This window comes from Phoxinus phoxinus (assembly GCF_949152265.1).
Source record: "Phoxinus phoxinus genome assembly, chromosome: 13".
In the NCBI taxonomy this organism is placed as follows: Eukaryota; Metazoa; Chordata; class Actinopteri; order Cypriniformes; family Leuciscidae; genus Phoxinus; species Phoxinus phoxinus.
This window is the reverse complement of record NC_136888.1, coordinates 20,142,026-20,159,871: the sequence shown is the minus strand read 5'-3', so window position 1 is coordinate 20,159,871 and position 17,846 is coordinate 20,142,026. Positions and strand designations below refer to the sequence as shown.

The 17,846-nt window shown below is 38.9% G+C and overlaps 1 protein-coding gene and 1 pseudogene across 2 annotated transcripts; both read right to left on the bottom strand.

The window, feature by feature from the left end:
- Positions 1 to 374: 374 nt before the first annotated feature.
- Positions 375 to 11,656, bottom strand: LOC307009766 (large ribosomal subunit protein uL13-like; annotated as a pseudogene). Its single transcript, XR_013800714.1, has 21 exons — positions 10,715 to 11,656; positions 9,993 to 10,068; positions 9,689 to 9,774; positions 9,469 to 9,525; positions 9,151 to 9,236; positions 8,926 to 8,983; positions 8,607 to 8,692; positions 8,053 to 8,111; positions 7,606 to 7,671; positions 5,352 to 5,453; positions 5,050 to 5,135; positions 4,497 to 4,555; positions 4,059 to 4,124; positions 3,851 to 3,952; positions 3,549 to 3,634; positions 2,452 to 2,525; positions 1,643 to 1,708; positions 1,435 to 1,536; positions 1,126 to 1,211; positions 904 to 963; positions 375 to 640 (listed from the first exon to the last, which is right to left on the bottom strand). The product of XR_013800714.1 is annotated as a large ribosomal subunit protein uL13-like (transcript).
- Positions 11,657 to 11,796: 140 nt separating this feature from the next.
- On the bottom strand, positions 11,797 to 17,662 carry LOC307009767 (large ribosomal subunit protein uL13). The gene is made up of 7 exons (XM_079633826.1): positions 17,426 to 17,662; positions 16,678 to 16,750; positions 16,310 to 16,375; positions 16,102 to 16,203; positions 12,524 to 12,609; positions 12,299 to 12,358; positions 11,797 to 12,049 (listed from the first exon to the last, which is right to left on the bottom strand). Exons 1-7 carry the CDS (start codon positions 17,444 to 17,446, stop codon positions 11,840 to 11,842), a joined length of 618 nt encoding a protein of 205 aa, XP_079489952.1. The 5' UTR covers positions 17,447 to 17,662; the 3' UTR covers positions 11,797 to 11,839.
- Positions 17,663 to 17,846: the final 184 nt, after the last annotated feature.

The window sequence follows — 17,846 nt, the reverse complement described above, 5'->3', positions numbered from 1 at the left end:
TACAATGGAAGTCAATGGGGCACAACTACTAACTGGTCTGACATATTCAATACATATTTTTGTTCAGCTGAAGACGACTTTAAACAGGTTTGAAACATGAGTGTGAGTAAATGACAGAATATTCATTTTAAGTTAACTATTCCTTTAAAGTTAATCAACAGCTTTCTAAATGAGCTTTTAAAAGCATAGTGTTTTAATGAGTCTCCATTGCACCATTTTTGTAGACTGCCATTAGAAACCGTTGTCAATTTAATTAACCAGTTGTAGAAATGCACTTGAACTCAAGTATCCTCTTAAGGAATGGTGCCACAAAAACATTAAATTATGACAGTTTAGCAAACCAAATATGCCATTTGTAAAAAGGAAAAGAGAAACAACCCACTCAAGACAATAGTTTCTATACACATTTATTTTGACTGACTGCAGGAACAGCTCAAATGACACCATACTGTTTAAGAACATCAGTGTATTTTGCGATCTTGCTTTCAACGTTCTTTTCTGCCTGCTTGGTGAGCTTGATCTGAACTTTCTTCTTGGAATAACGGAGCTTGGCCTTTTCCTTCCTTTTCTCCTCCAGGGTGGCGGTGATGGCCTGGTACTTCCAGCCAACTTCATGTGCCAATCTTCCAAGCAGGGCAAACTAGAGAAAGAAAGCAGGAAATTGTTACGAGTGGGTCACTTAATTTTTTTAAAGGCTGAGAATTAAGTGGCAAAATCTATGGGGTTTCAAATAATCTGGAATTTATAGCCAAGGTAAAACAAGGAATATTTATATATCTGCAGCTGGTAGTGCATGAAGTGGATTCATGATCATTGAACTCATACTTGCTGTGGAAAAACACTGAAAAAAAGCGATTTAAAATATCATAGAAGAGACATCACAAAAAATAAATTAATAAACACCTTGCGTGTGGGCTTCAGACGCACAATCTTGAGCGGAGCTGGGGCGACCATACGCTTTCTCTGTGGAAAAGAATTGGAGATGAAAAAAGAAAAGGCCAATTTCAAACTCCAGGAAAAGTAAAGTCTCAGATAGTCTTGTGTATTCTCAGTTGACACTCAAACAAGGCAGTGAAAAAGCATCATTGACTATTAATCTGTGAAATAGTAAATTGACTAATCTACCTTGTCATAAGGAGGTGGGATGCCATCAAAGACCTTCAGCCTGTCCAGAGCAGCCTGACCTCTCTTGGTTTTGTGTGGAAGCATACCTGTTCAAGAAAGTCAACATTCAATCCCTCACACATCCATTGAAAACGTGCAACTAATCACAGATTATCTCAGTGACATTCAAACTCAGTAGTCAGATCCGTAGATTGGAATCATCAAACTGGATTCAGATTCGGGATAAATGGGTTCATCATTGTTCGAAGTGTAACCACTGCAGTGTCCATGGGAAGAAAAAAGAAAAAGAAAAAAAAAAACCCCGCTCACCTCTAACTGTCCTCCAGAAGATCCTGCTGGGGGCTCTGAAGTGATAAGGTCCACGGGAAGGGTTGGTGTTAATCCTCTTGCGGAGGAAGGCCAAATACTTCACTGCACAAACACATGCCATTTAGCACCACACAATTCAATAGTTTCACATTGGTCAAAGTCAGTGTACTTAAAACCCAACATACTTATAGGTGGTCAACAAACTTACATCTGTTGCAGTAGAAGTTCCCAGAGATGTTGATACCTTCAGACCTCACCACCACAATTATGTGGCCTGTAAACAGCACAAGAATTACTACTAAAATCCAGTATAAAAAAAAAACTGCCATTGACTGACATCCGTTGAGACCCGTTTTATGCATGACAGTCTGGTCACAATCTGATTCTTAAAGAGAAGCGGACCAAAAATGAGTTTAGGGTCATTTGAGTGCAAGTAAACCGTTCTTATGTGTGAACTGGCTCTTCAAAAAAACTTTCCTGTAACTATTACACCAAGTAACTTATACACTATGCATATAACTTTACCAATTATGCATAAGCACAGCTTAAAATAAGGTGTAGCCTAAAAAAATAAAATAAAAACTTCATTAAATTCTTTAAAGTCCACATGATATCAAAATTTACCATATTTACTTTGTTTGCCTAAATTGATTGTTTTGTGGTGAACAATTAATCCATGCAAGTCAATCCACACAAAAAAAAGTGTTTTGGCTTCGTAATCTTTAATCAAAATCTGAAAATGCCCCTCCCCTCTGCATTGGAGGACCTTCCCTGATGACGTAGGTTTGACGGTTTTGGTGTCTGCTTAACATCCGTAACCACGCCCCTCCAACTGACAGAAGACAGGCTGAATGAAACACCTACTTTTCTAGATCCAATCAGGTGCTAGTTGGAAAAAAAAGCCATGCCCACTATTTTTTCTCATTTAGTATTCCGTTTCTCTCAGAAATATGTCACAACACTGAGATAAATTCAGTTGCAACTTCCGGTTCACGCGGACTTTAAGCATAAACATACCCAGCAACACTTGCTTGGCCAACAATTGCGGCGAGACGACCGAGTAGATGGCCTCTGCCATCAATGATCAGAACCTGTGAAGAAGTGAAACCAGGTGTTTTATTAGTATGGAATTGACAAAATTGTATATGCTCCTATCAAAACATAGCTTTTTGTCTCAGATGGTAGTGCACGTAAAGTATTCTCATGGTCGTTAAACTCAAATACTTAATTGTGGTTGCGTAATAATCATCGACAAAAAGCACATCTGACTTTAGCCATGTGTTACCTAGCAGATTAATATGCTACCAGTAACTTTTCTATACATTTAATGATAACAATACTATAAGACGATCTTTGCAAGGAAGCAATGCCAAAACCATTTGCGCCGCTTGCAGTAAAACATTTCAATTAATTGGCTTAAACCTAAACGCTTCGAGACCAGTCCATTCGTCAGTTACATACCGTCAAAACATTCTGAAATAGCAGTCTCAGAGATAGTCTTGTGTATTCTCAGTTGGCACTCAAACAAGGCAGTGAAAAAGCATCATTAGTCAGATTAAGTTAATCTACCTTATCATAAGGAGGTGGGATGCCATCAAAGACCTTCTGCCTGTCCAGAGCAGCCTGACCTCTTGGTTTTGTGGAAGCATACCTGTTGAAGTCAGTCAATTCAATCCCTCACACATCCATTGAAAACGTGCAGCTATTCACAGATTATCTCAGTGACATTCAAACTCAGTAGTCAGATCCGTAGATTGGAATCATCAAACTGGATTCAGATTCGGGATAAATGTGTTCATCATTGTTTGAAATGTAATACTGCAAAGTGGTTTAATATCAAATTCAAAATATCATTGGAGACATCAGAAGAAAAAAAAAAAAACTCACCTTGTGTGTAGGCTTCAGACGCACAATCTTGAGAAGCTGGGACGACCAAACGCTTTCTCTGTGGAAAAGAATTGGAGATGAAAAACGGGGGAAAAAAGCCCATTTCTAACTCCAGGAAAAGCAAAGTCTCAGATAGTCTTGTGTATTCTCAGTTGACAATCAAACAAGGCAGTGAAAAAGCATCATTGACTGTATTAATCGGTGAAATACTAAATTGACTAATCTACCTTGTCATAAGGAGGTGGGATGCCATCAAAGACCTTCAGCCTGTCCAGAGCAGCCTGACCTCTCTTGGTTTTGTGTGGAAGCATACCTGTTGAAGAAAGTCAACATTCAATCCCTCACACATCCACTGAAAACGTGCAACTAATCACAGATTATCTCAGTGACATTCAAACTCAGTAGTCAGATCCGTAGATTGGAATCATCAAACTGGATTCAGATTCGGGATAAATGGGTTCATCATTGTTCGAAGTGTAACCACTGCAGTGTCCATGGAGAAGACAAATAATAAAAAAAACCCGCTCACCTCTAACTGTCCTCCAGAAGATCCTGCTGGGGGCTCTGAAGTGATATGGTCCACGGGAAGGGTTGGTGTTAATCCTCTTGCGGAGGAAGGTCAAATACTTCACTGCACAAACACATGCCATTTAGCACCACACAATTCAATAGTTTCACATTGGTCAAAGTCAGTGTACTTAAAACCCAACATACTTATAGGTGGTCAACAAACTTACATCTGTTGCAGTAGAAGTTCCCAGAGATGTTGATACCTTCACACCTCACCACCACAATTATGTGGCCTGTAAACAGCACAAGAATGACTAAAATGATCAGTATATATATATATATATAAATAAAATACAAAAAAAAAACACTGCCATTGACTGACATCTGTTGAGACCCATTTTATGCATGACAATCTGGTCACAATCTGATACTTAAAGAGAAGCTGACAAATTAGTTTAGGGTAATTTGAGGGCAAGTAAACCGTTCTTATGTGTGAACTGTCTCTTCAAAAAAGAAAAAAAATTTTGTGTCCTATAACTATTACACCAAGTAACTTATACACTATGCATTTAACTTTACCAATTATGCATAAGCACAGCTTAAAATAAGGCGTAGCCTAACATTTTTTTTTTTAACTTCACTACATTCTTTAAGCATAAACATACCCAGCAACACTTGCGGCGAGACGACCGAGTAGATGGCCTCTGCCATCAATGATCAGAACCTGTGAAGTGAAACCAGGTGTTTTATTAGTATGGAATTGACAAATAATTGTACATGCTTCTTTCAAAACATAGCTTTTTGTCTCAGATGGTAGTGCACGTAAAGTATTCTCATGGTCGTTAAACTCAAATACTTAATTGTGGTTGCGAAATAATCATCGACAAAAAGCACATCTGACTTTAGCCATGTGTTACCTAGCAGATTAATATGCTACCAGTAACTTTTCTATACATTTAATGATAACAATACTATTCAAGACGATCTTTGCAAAGAAGCAATGCCAAAACCATTTGCGCCGCTTGCAGTAAAACGCATTTCAATTAATTGGCTTAAACCTAAACGCTTCGAGACCAGTCCATTCGTCAGTTACATACCGTCAAAACATTCTGAAATGGCAGTCTCAGATAGTCTTGTGTATTCTCAGTTGACACTCAAACAAGGCAGTGAAAAAGCATCATGAACTTAATATGTGAAATACAAAATTGACTAATCTACCTTGTCATAAGGAGGTGGGACGCCATCAAAGACCTTCAGCCTGTCCAGAGCAGCCTGACCTCTCTTGGTTTTGTGTGGAAGCATACCTGTTCAAGAAAGTCAACATTCAATCCCTCACACATCCATTGAAAACGTGCAGCTATTCACAGATTATCTCAGTGACATTCAAACTCAGTAGTCAGATCCGTAGATTGGAATCATCAAACTGGATTCAGATTCGGGATAAATGGGTTCATCATTGTTCGAAGTGTAACCACTGCAGTGTCCATGGAGAAGACAAATAATAAAAAAACCCCGCTCACCTCTAACTGTCCTCCAGAAGATCCTGCTGGGGGCTCTGAAGTGTTATGGTCTACGGGAAGGGTTGGTGTTCATCCTCTTGCAGAGGAAGGCCAAATACTTCACTGCACAAACACATGCCATTTAGCACCACACAATTCAATAGTTTCACATTGGTCAAAGTCAGTGTACTTAAAACCAAACATACTTATAGGTGGTCAACAAACTTACATCGGTTGCAGTAGAAGTTCCCAGAGATATTGATACCTTCACACCTCACCACCACAATTATGTGGCCTGTAAACAGCACAAAAATTACTAAAATGATCAGTGTATGTATGTATATATATATAAATAAAATACAAAAAAACACTGCCATTAACTGACATCTGTTGAGACCCATTTTATGCATGACAATCTGGTCACAATCTGATTCTTTAAGAGAAGCTGACAAAAAATGAGTTTAGGGTAATTTGAGGGCAAGTAAACCATTCTTATGTGTGAACTGGCTCTTCAAAAAAACCTAAAAAACTTTTGTGTCCTATAACTAATACACTAAGTAACTTATACACTATGCATATAACTTTACCAATTATGCATAAGCACAGCTTAAAATAAGGCGTAGCCTAACTTTTTTTTTTTAAACTTCACTACATTCTTTAAGCATAAACATACCCAGCAACACTTGCGGCGAGACGACCGAGTAGATGGCCTCTGCCATCAATGATCAGAACCTGTGAAGAAGTGAAACCAGGTGTTTTATTAGTATGGAATTGACAAATAATTGTATGCTTCTTTCAAAACATAGCTTTTTGTCTCAGATGGTAGTGCACGTAAAGTATTCTCATGGTCGTTAAACTCAAATACTTAATTGTGGTTGCGAAATAATCATCGACAAAAAGCACATCTGACTTTAGCCATGTGTTACCTAGCAGATTAATATGCTACCAGTAACTTTTCTATACATTTAATGATAACAATACTATTCAAGACGATCTTTGCAAAGAAGCAATGCCAAAACCATTTGCGCCGCTTGCAGTAAAACGCATTTCAATTAATTGGCGTAAACCTAAACGCTTCGAGACCAGTCCATTTGTCAGTTACATACCCTCAAAACATTCTGAAATAGCAGTCTCAGATAGTCTTGTGTATTCTCAGTTGACACTCAAACAAGGCAGTGAAAAAGCATCATTAACTTAATATGTGAAATACTAAATTGACTAATCTACCTTGTCATAAGGAGGTGGGACGCCATCAAAGACCTTCAGCCTGTCCAGAGCAGCCTGACCTCTCGGTTTTGTGTGGAAGCATACCTGTTGAAGAAAGTCAATTCAATCCCTTACACATCCATTGAAAACGTGCAGCTATTCACAGATTATCTCAGTGACATTCAAACTCAGTAGTCAGATCCGTAGATTGGAATCATCAAAATGGATTCAGATTCGGGATAAATGGGTTCATCATTGTTTGAAATGTAATACTGCAAACTGGTTTATTATTCAATTTAAAATATAATTGAAGAGACATCACAAAAAAAAAAAACTCACCTTGCGTGTGGGCTTCAGACGCACAATCTTGAGAAATGGGACAACCAAATGCTTTCTCTGTGGAAAAGAATTGGAGATTAAAAACAGGAAAAAAGCCCATTTCTAACTCCAGGAAAAGCAAAGTCTCAGATAGTCTTGTGTATTCTCAGTTGACAATCAAACAAGGCAGTGAAAAAGCATCATTGACTATTAATCTGTGAAATACTAAATTAACAAATCTACCTTGTCATAAGGAGGTGGGATGCCATCAAAGACCTTCAGCCTGTCCAGAGCAGCCTGACCTCTCTTGGTTTTGTGTGGAAGCATACCTGTTGAAGAAAGTCAACATTCAATCCCTCACACATCCATTGAAAACGTGCAGCTATTCACAGATTATCTCAGTGAAATTCAAACTCAGTAGTCAGATCCGTAGATTGGAATCATCAAACTGGATTCAGATTCGGGATAAATGGGTTCATCATTGTTCGAAGTGTAACCACTGCAGTGTCCATGGAGAAGACAAATAAAAAAAACCCCGCTCACCTCTAACTGTCCTCCAGAAGATCCTGCTGGGGGCTCTGAAGTGTTATGGTCCACGGGAAGGGTTGGTGTTAATCCTCTTGCGGAGGAAGGCCAAACACTTCACTGCACAAACACATGCCATTTAGCACCACACAATTCAATAGTTTCACATTGGTCAAAGTCAGTGTACTTAAAACCCAACATACTTATAGGTGGTCAACAAACTTACATCTGTTGCAGTAGAAGTTCCCAGAGATGTTGATACCTTCAGACCTCACCACCACAATTATGTGGCCTGTAAACAGCACAAGAATGACTAAAATGATCAGTATATATATATATATATATAAATAAAATACAAAAAAACACTGCCATTGACATCTGTTGAGACCCATTTTATGCATGACAATCTGGTCACAATCTGATTCTTTAAGAGAAGCTGACAAAAAATTAGTTTAGGGTAATTTGAGGGCAAGTAAACCATTCTTATGTGTGAACTGTCTCTTCAAAAAAAAAAAAAAAAAAAAAAAACTTTTGTGTCCTATAACTAATACACTAAGTAACTTATACACTATGCATATAACTTTACCAATTATGCATAAGCACAGCTTAAAATAAGGCGTAGCCTAACTTTTTAAAAAAAAAACTTCACTACATTCTTTAAGCATAAACATACCCAGCAACACTTGCGGCGAGACGACCGAGTAGATGGCCTCTGCCATCAATGATCAGAACCTGTGAAGAAGTGAAATCAGGTGTTTTATTAGTATGGAATTGACAAATAATTGTATGCTTCTTTCAAAACATAGCTTTTTGTCTCAGATGGTAGTGCACGTAAAGTATTCTCATGGTCGTTAAACTCAAATACTTAATTGTGGTTGCGAAATAATCATCGACAAAAAGGACATCTGACTTTAGCCATGTGTTACCTAGCAGATTAATATGCTACCAGTAACTTTTCTATACATTTAATGATAACAATACTATTCAAGACGATCTTTGCAAAGAAGCAATGCCAAAACCATTTGCGCCGCTTGCAGTAAAACGCATTTCAATTAATTGGCGTAAACCTAAACGCTTCGAGACCAGTCCATTCGTCAGTTACATACCGTCAAAACATTCTGAAATAGCAGTCTCAGATAGTCTTGTGTATTCTCAGTTGACACTCAAACAAGGCAGTGAAAAAGCATCATTAACTTAATCTGTGAAATACTAAATTGACTAATCTACCTTGTCATAAGGAGGTGGGATGCCATCAAAGACCTTCAGCCTGTCCAGAGCAGCCTGACCTCTCTTGGTTTTGTGTGGAAGCATACCTGTTGAAGAAAGTCAATTCAATCCCTCACACATCCATTGAAAACGTGCAGCGAATCACAGATTATCTCAGTGACATTCAAACTCAGTAGTCAGATCCGTAGATTGGAATCATCAAAATGGATTCAGATTCGGGATAAATGGGTTCATCATTGTTTGAAATGTAATACTGCAAAGTGGTTTAATATCAAATTCAAAATATCATTGAAGAGACATCAGAAAAAAAAAAACTCACCTTGTGTGTGGGCTTCAGACGCACAATCTTGAGAAGCTGGGACGACCAAACGCTTTCTCTGTGGAAAAGAATTGGAGTTGAAAAACGGGGGGAAAAAGCCCATTTCTAACTCCAGGAAAAGTAAAGTCTCAGATAGTCTTGTGTATTCTCAGTTGACAATCAAACAAGGCAGTGAAAAAGCATCATTGACTATTAATCTGTGAAATACAAAATTGACTAATCTACCTTGTCATAAGGAGGTGGGACGCCATCAAAGACCTTCAGCCTGTCCAGAGAAGCCTGACCTCTCTTGGTTTTGTGTGGAAGCATACCTGTTGAAGAAAGTAAATTCAATCCCTCACACATCCATTGAAAACGTGCAGCTATTCACAGATTATCTCAGTGACATTCAAACTCAGTAGTCAGATCCGTAGATTGGAATCATCAAAATGGATTCAGATTCGGGATAAATGGGTTCATCATTGTTTGAAATGTAATACTGCAAACTGGTTTATCATTAAATTTAAAATATAATTGAAGAGACATCACAAAAAATAAACTCACCTTGCGTGTGGGCTTCAGACGCACAATCTTGAGAAATGGGACAACCGAATGCTTTCTCTGTGGAAAAGAATTGGAGATTAAAAACAGGAAAAAAGCCCATTTCTAACTCCAGGAAAAGCAAAGTCTCAGATAGTCTTGTGTATTCTCAGTTGACTCAAACAAGGCAGTGAAAAAGCATCATTGACTATTAATCTGTGAAATACTAAATTAACAAATCTACCTTGTCATAAGGAGGTGGGACGCCATCAAAGACCTTCAGCCTGTCCAGAGCAGCCTGACCTCTCTTGGTTTTGTGTGGAAGCATACCTGTTGAAGAAAGTCAACAATCAATCCCTCACACATCGATTGAAAACGTGCAGCTATTCACCGATTATCTCAGTGACATTCAAACTCAGTAGTCAGATCCGTAGATTGGAATCATCAAACTGGATTCAGATTCGGGATAAATGGGTTCATCATTGTTTGAAGTGTAACCACTGCAGTGTCCATGGAGAAGACAAATAATTAAAAAAACATACGCTCACCTCTTACTGTCCTCCAGAAGATCCTGCTGGGGGCTCTGAAGTGTTATGGTCCACGGGAAGGGTTGGTGTTCATCCTCTTGCGGAGGAAGGCCAAACACATGCCATTTAGCACCACACAATTCAATACTTTCACATTGGTCAAAGTCAGTGTACTTAAAACCCAACATACATGACACAATCTGATTCTTAAAGAGAAATTAACCAAAAATTAGTTTAGGGTAATTCGAGGGCAAGTAAACAGTTCATGTATGAACTGTTGGTTTGACATAAGCCAACATCAGACTGATGTCATACAGACGTACAGGGTAAGGTCTCTATGTGTCAGTGCCTAGGGGCACCAAAGAGTCTTAATCCATCACTGGCAACATAATGTATAATAAACATGATCACAGTACTTGTAACCATGCCAGTGGCAAAATCTGTGACCAGCAAACATTTCGAATACATAAGTGATTTATAAAACATTGTGACAGATATCCATTTATTTATTCTTTCCTTTGATATTCGCACACCATTTTCCCTCAAGTGCCTGACAGAAAAATACAAAAGTTGCTTTGTTTGCAACTTTCTTTTGACTCTTATGGACCAAATGAGCCATTTCTGACTTCGTTTCAAACCGGTTACATTAGACACTATGAAAGATACGTTGACATTAACATCGTAGTAAAGTATATCTGGTATTTTAGATGGGAAATATTTGGAAACACATGGCATGAACCCACCTGCATCACTTCACTGCTGGAAACTGACAAAGAATTGGCAGTTTGTTCCAATTACAGATTGACGCTTGGAAGCTCCGGTTGGGAAACTGTGCAGATTTGACATCTTTTGACTGAGCCTGAATCAGAAATAAATAGTTGTCGAATGCACAGCTATTCAATGTAGTCAACATAAACTAACAAATATGAATGAGTGACTGATCGTACCTTTAACAGCAGTGAACGGATCCTCTGTAAGAAAAGTCATGTTTCAGACAAAGTCCAGTGTCAAAATAAAAGACCCCACGTAAAAATGTTATTTCCTAAACTATAATGGTTTGTGTACATCTCATGATAGAAAATCAATAAAGGTTGTCAGTAATCAGAATATATTTTGATAGGCTTTTATGAGAACTTTGTATTCTCCATCTTTCCTTGTTCTCAATCTTTCCTTCTGTTCTCAACAAGTACAAATGCTCTAACGGCTTTTTACTGCTTTAAAAGCTTTTAAGATAAAGTTACTAGAGACAAGGTTTTTTTTGCAGCTAATCACATTCAAATAAAGTTTAGATAACATGAATTTAATACTTTTGACAGAGGTGGTAGTGTTCCAGTGAGTTCACCCAAAAGGATAGTTATTTACTCACCCCCAAGTCGCTCCAACCCTGTATCAATTTCTTCTACTGAACACAGAAGAAATATGGGTAACCAGACAGCTGATGGGGCCCCATTGACTGCCATAGTATGGAAGAGAAAAACACTTTTGGAAGTCAATGGGGCCAATCAACAGTTTGGTTACCAACATTCACATTATCTTTTGTGTTCAGCAGTAGAAGTTCACACAGGTTGTGTACTCGAGGGTGCGTAAATTACCATTCATTTTGGGGTGAACCATCCTGTATGAATTTCTTTCTTCTGCTGAACACAAAAGATGATATTTTGAAGGTTGTAACTTAACAGTTGATGTAGCCCATGGATGTCCATAGTATTTTTAACTCAAGTATTCTCTAGAATGGTGCCATTGAAATATTTAATTCATGACGAGTTTACCAAACCAAATATGCCATTTGAAAAAAGGCAAAAAAGAACGAACCCACTCAAGACAATAGGTTCTATAAACATTTTATTTTGACTGACTGCAGGAACAGCTCAAACAAGAACACCATACTGTTTAAGAACATCAGTGTATTTTGCGATCTTGCTTTCAACGTTTTTTTCTGCCTGCTTGGTGAGCTTGATCTGAACTTTCTTCTTGGAATAACGCAGCTTGGCCTTTTCCTTCCTTTTCTCCTCCAGGGTGGCGGTGATGGCCTGGTACTTCCAGCCAACTTCATGGGCCAATCTTCCAAGCAGGGCAAACTAGAGAAAGAAATCAAAATTGATACAAGTGGGGCACTTTTCCCAGAATTAAGTGCCAAAATCTATGGTCTCTCAAATATTCTGGACCTTATAGCCAATGTAAAACAAGGAATATTTATATATCTGCAACTTTTTGTAGTGCATGAAGTGATTCACGGTCATTAAACACTTGCGGTGGAAAAACACTTCAATGATATTTTAAATCGCTTTGTCAGTCATCAAAAAAAAATATTTTTTTAATAAACTCACCTTGCGTGTGGGCTTCAGACGCACAATCTTGAGAGCAGCTGGGACGACCATACGCTTTCTCTGTGGAAAAGAATTGGATGAAAAAAGAAAAAAAGGCCAAATTCTAACTCCAGGAAAAGCAAAGTCTCAGATAGTCTTGTGTATTCTCAGTTGACACTCAAACAAGGCAGTGAAAAAGCATCATTGACTGTATTAATCGGTGAAATACTAAATTGACTAATCTACCTTATCATAAGGAGGTGGGATGCCATCAAAGACCTTCAGCCTGTCCAGAGCAGCCTGACCTCTCTTGGTTTTGTGTGGAAGCATACCTGTTCAAGAAAGTCAACAGTCATCCCTCACACATTCATTGAAAACGTGCAGCTATTCACCGATTATCTCAGCGACATTCAAACTCAGTAGTCAGATCCGTAGATTAGAATCATCAAACTGGATTCAGATTCGGGATAAATGGGTTCATCATTGTTTGAAATGTAACACCGCAAATCAGGGCTCCAGACTAACTTTTTGCCTTGGTTGGACTGGTGCGCCTAACCCTTTTTATTTGTGCACCAGCACAAAATTTGGACGCATTTAAATTTTTCCTCGGCTCACATCACCTTTTTATCACGCTCTATATACATTCATATATATTACGTAAATAAGGTGTAGGTAAATACTTTTATATGAAGCACAATTTTACTGTATATAAAAATAAAAATCTATTTTTTTTTATATGCTTCACTGAGCTGCCAAACTAACTATTTTGAGTCTCTAGCTCAGGCTCGGTAGGCTCTACCTCAGTCTCCGAGTCGGATGCAATCTCCGACGAAGGACCAGGACTTGGCATCTTATGCCTAGTTCACACTACAGGATTTTAAGCCCGATTTGCAAATGTGGAGCTCGCCGACAGGTCGGGGTGTTATCGCGTGCAAATCGCGGGGGATTAGCGGCCAATGAACGCTCGCCAATCTGTTAGTATGAAAGAGCCAACACCACATCAAAGATGCTCGCAGACGCCTCGCCGAGCCCAGAAAAATATCTAGCATGCTAGATATCCGGAGCTGTCGCACGACTCAACCACATGTGATGTCATGAGCTACAGCCAATCAGAGCAAGGCATGGATTGAGGTCACCGGGAATACGCTTTTTTTTTTTTTTTTTCAGAGCAAATCATCGCGCAAACAGTGTGCAGCACTAATTTCTGTCTGACGTCCATATTCAAACAAACTCGCGTGTTGTGTACTTGTGTTCTTCTTTGCTGGGTAGTGGCGCGCGTGCTGTATTGCGTCATTTCAGGTTCGTTTTATCGCGTGATTTTTCGTGACAAAACGTGGTTTGTAGACAAGATATAATCGTTGGGTGACAGTTGTTGTCAACTCGTGTAGTGAGTTACCTCCTGTTGCGGATCAATCATGTTGTGTCGTGTGGTGTGAACAGCTCAACAACTTGAACACTCCTGATTTCACAGAGAGCAAGTCATGTAGTGTGAACCGCACAGTTCAGCCCGACGTTTTAAAATCCTGTAGTGTGAACTTGCCTTTACCAGGGACTGGGGAGACTGGTGGCTGAAGTAGCTCCATGTCTGGGCTGTTGTCAGAGCATTGACCGGGGAGTAGGGTTTTAACAGTATTACTACTTACCGATAATGCTTATCGATCCAGTACTGTAACTATTCTTATCGGTTCTTTTTGTTTTTTTATATATATTAAACAAAGATAAACAATTAAACAAAGATACACATATATAGGCCTACAGAGTGCTTTAATTTCAGGAAGGTCTACTAACATTACTGTTCAGGTATGGTCTAAAAATAAAATAGAATCAAAGTAATCATGTAAAATACCACTGCATAGTTTATCATAGATTAATGCTTATTAAAGCTGGATATTCATTCAAGAGCTGCGAGTGATTATAGACTGCATTTTAAAACAATCACAGATCGTGCTGATTCTGTCGTTAAGTTAGAGTTTTAGGGAGAAATGACAGCGTACTGCTGCGAAGGGAAGGAAGTTGCGCTAGACAGAATGCAGCTATGGGTTTTAATGGTTTTACCTCAATATATTATTTTTATAATCTTTTGAAACCTAAATCTAAAATAAAATCAGACAAATATCACAGACCTAAAGCAGGGTTCTTGCAGGTTTCAGTAAGTAAAATTTAAGACCTTTTTAAGACATTTTAAGACCATAAAGATTTAAATTTAAGACCTACATGACGCATTAACCAGCAAATAACAAATAAAATTAGCATCAATATGCCCTTTTTGTTTACATAAACATTAAAATAATAACATAAAAAAATGATGGCTAGAACATGTACAAGTTCAAATAAAGATTTGACAAAAAAAGGTTTTATAAAAAGATAAACCTCACGTATTTCAGCCTTTAAATAATTTTTTATAGAATTAATGTGTCAAAAAAAGATAAATTACTGACATTTACAATGCAGATTAGCTTATCTTTTATTATTAATAGTAATATTTGGTCCGATTTTCCCGTTGCGTCTGTCGTTGCTATGCAACCATGCACTGCGCTCTCCACAACGACAGTAGCTAGCTAATGATTTCCACCACTGATAAACGCTTGCTGTAGCCATTATATATTTACGGAGAAGAGAAAAACACCTGCAGTGTTTGGGTGCACGGTGCACCCCCATCCTTCATGTTGACTGAGCTTTCAATGTTGTTACGGAAAGGGTGAAGCGGATTGGTTGGTTCTTGTCACACGACCTGCGGTGCGCTTGCAGAATTCTGAAAAGTTGAGCTTTTTTTTTTTAATCTCGCTCCGCCTGGAAAAAACGGCCGCATTGCTTCTAATATGAGTGCGCTTGCCGCGCGCCTAAATTTGAAATAACGAACTTGAGCGCGCAAACGACGCAATATGTGAACGGCCTCTTTGGTAGCTACCGCCAATCAGGGCACGAGCTACTGGAGCTCGCGAGCGCCGTGTTGGAGACCCTGCTACAGCTCCGCTTTGTAGGCTACGACTCCAAACTTTTTTGCTACTTTGTAATAACTTTCTGTGGCCAGCATTTCAGGAAATGAACGAGGGTAAAACCTTTTTAAGACCTGACTAAATTAAATTTAAGACCTCGGATGAAAATCTGCCCGTTTTTAAGACGTTTTAAGGCCTTAAATTTAAAGTTCAGAATTTTAGACTTTTTAAGACTTTTTAAGACCCCGCGGGAACCCTGTAAAGTGTAACCAGGCTATGTTTGAATGTTTAATTCTGTCCACCGTCGTCACTCATTAAAGTCTGCGTGAACCGGAAGTTGCAAACGACTTCTCAAGTGTTGTGACATTTCCGAGTCAAACGGAATATTGAACAGAGGGCAGGGTTTTACTTTAGCGCTCCTCCTCTCCATCTCTCGCCCATAGCAGAGTAACGGTTTGAGGGAGTGGTTAAGCGATTAACCAACCCAAGCCGTCAAGCCTATGTCATCAGAAAAAGAACCATTCCAGACCCCGAAGTAACTTTTCAGACTTTGATTAAAGATAACTTTGGCAAACAATTTTTTTCCATGTATTAACTTGCACGGATTAATTGTTCACCACAAGACTAGTAATATCCGCTAACAAAGTAAACAGGGTCAATTTTGATTTCATGCCGACTTTAAGCAGGGCTGTCGTGTTGTGCGAGCTGTGGCACCGCATTAGAGGAGTGTGAGTTCCGTCAAAGGAGAACAATCGCTTAGTTCGTGGAGAGGCAGCGGATGCGAGGACGTTAGGTGCACCAGTGCGAACTAGGAAAAACTTTAGTCGCACCCTTACTAATTTTGGTCACACTCTAGAGCCCTGCAAAGTGTCCAAAGAAAAACCTCACCTCTTACTGTCCTCCAGAAGATCCTGCTGGGGGCTCTGAAGTGATAAGGTCCACGGGAAGGGTTGGTGTTCATCCTCTTGCGGAGGAAGGCCAAATACTTCACTGCACAAACACATGCCATTTAGCACCACACAATTCAATAGTTTCACATTGGTCAAAGTCAGTGTACTTAAAACCCAACATACTTATAGGTGGTCAACAAACTTACATTTGTTGCGGTAGAAGTTCCCAGAGATGTTGATACCTTCACACCTCACCACCACAATTTTGTGGCCTGTAAAAAGCACAAGAATTACTAAAATTATCAGTATAAAAAAAAACTGCCATTGACATCTGTTGAGACCCATTTTATGCATGACAATCTGGTCACAATCTTAAAGAGAAGCTGACCAAAAATGAATTTAGGGCAAGTAAACCGTTCTTATGTGTAAGCTGGCTCTTTAATAAAAAAATAAAAAAACAAGTTATAGTTGTCCTATAACTATTACACCAAGTAACTTGTGCATAATTGGTAAAGTTATATTCATAGTGTATAAGAACCACTTGAAATAAGGCGTATTCTAAAAAAAAACATACCCAGCAACACTTGCTTGGCCACAATTGCGGCGAGACGACCGAGTAGATGGCCTCTGCCATCAATGATCAGAACCTGTGAAGTGAAATCAGGTGTTTTATTAGTATGAAATTGATGAATAATTGTATATGCTTCTATCAAAACATAGCTTTTTGTCTCAGATGGTAGTGCACGTAAAGTATTCTCATGGTCGTTAAACTCGAATACTTATTTGTGGTTGCGAAATAATCATCGACAAAAAGCACATCTGACGTTAGCCATGTGTTACCTAGCAGATTAATACGCCACCAATAGCTCTTCTATACATTTAATGATATAACAATACTATTCAAGACGATCTTCGGAAAGAAGCAATGCCAAAACCATTTGCGCCGCTTGCAGAAAAACGTCTTTCAATTAATTGGCGTAAACCTAAACGCTTCGAGACCAGTCCATTCGTCAGTTACATACCCTCAAAACATCCTGAAATATAACTAGCTAATTTATAGAGTACCTGAAAATTGACAGCAACGCTAGTCCGGTTTTTACGGCACCACGAGTGTTACAATCACTACAGGCCTGTGACTTCCAGCAAGACATGATGATGCGTGATTAAACTCTTCCAAAAATAGCAGATGTACCACTTTAAACGGAATCCAAATAACACAAACAACGGAGGGTGACGTTACCTACACATTGGCCCTCAAATATCACATTCCCTTACTGAGGAAAATCGAGATATTTAATGTAAATCGCACCACTCAAACGCACCTTATTGAACCGGTCCGCCATGATGTCGGAAAAGAAAGACACGAGGGGCCGCCCGATGTAAAAGACAGGGGTATGGGCGTGGCTTACCGCATCATCGGAAATGACGTGTCAGACTCATACGGCGGCCTGTTACCATTCTTCAGAGGACGTTTGTAATCTGATTATTTACTTCTGCTGCCATCAACTGGAGCGCAAATGAGCTACAAGGATTCTAAATGTACAAAATCAAATAAATACATTTATGTTATTTCTTGAATAACTTTTAAAGCAGTAAAAGCTACCTGTTCCTGAAGGCCCAACAATACAGCCTAAATCAACACACCTGATTGTCTCAGTGTCAAGACCTGAAATGGGTTGGTCAGATAATACAAATATCTACTATGCGTGTAATTTCATTTGGAACAATTTTCTCAGATTAATT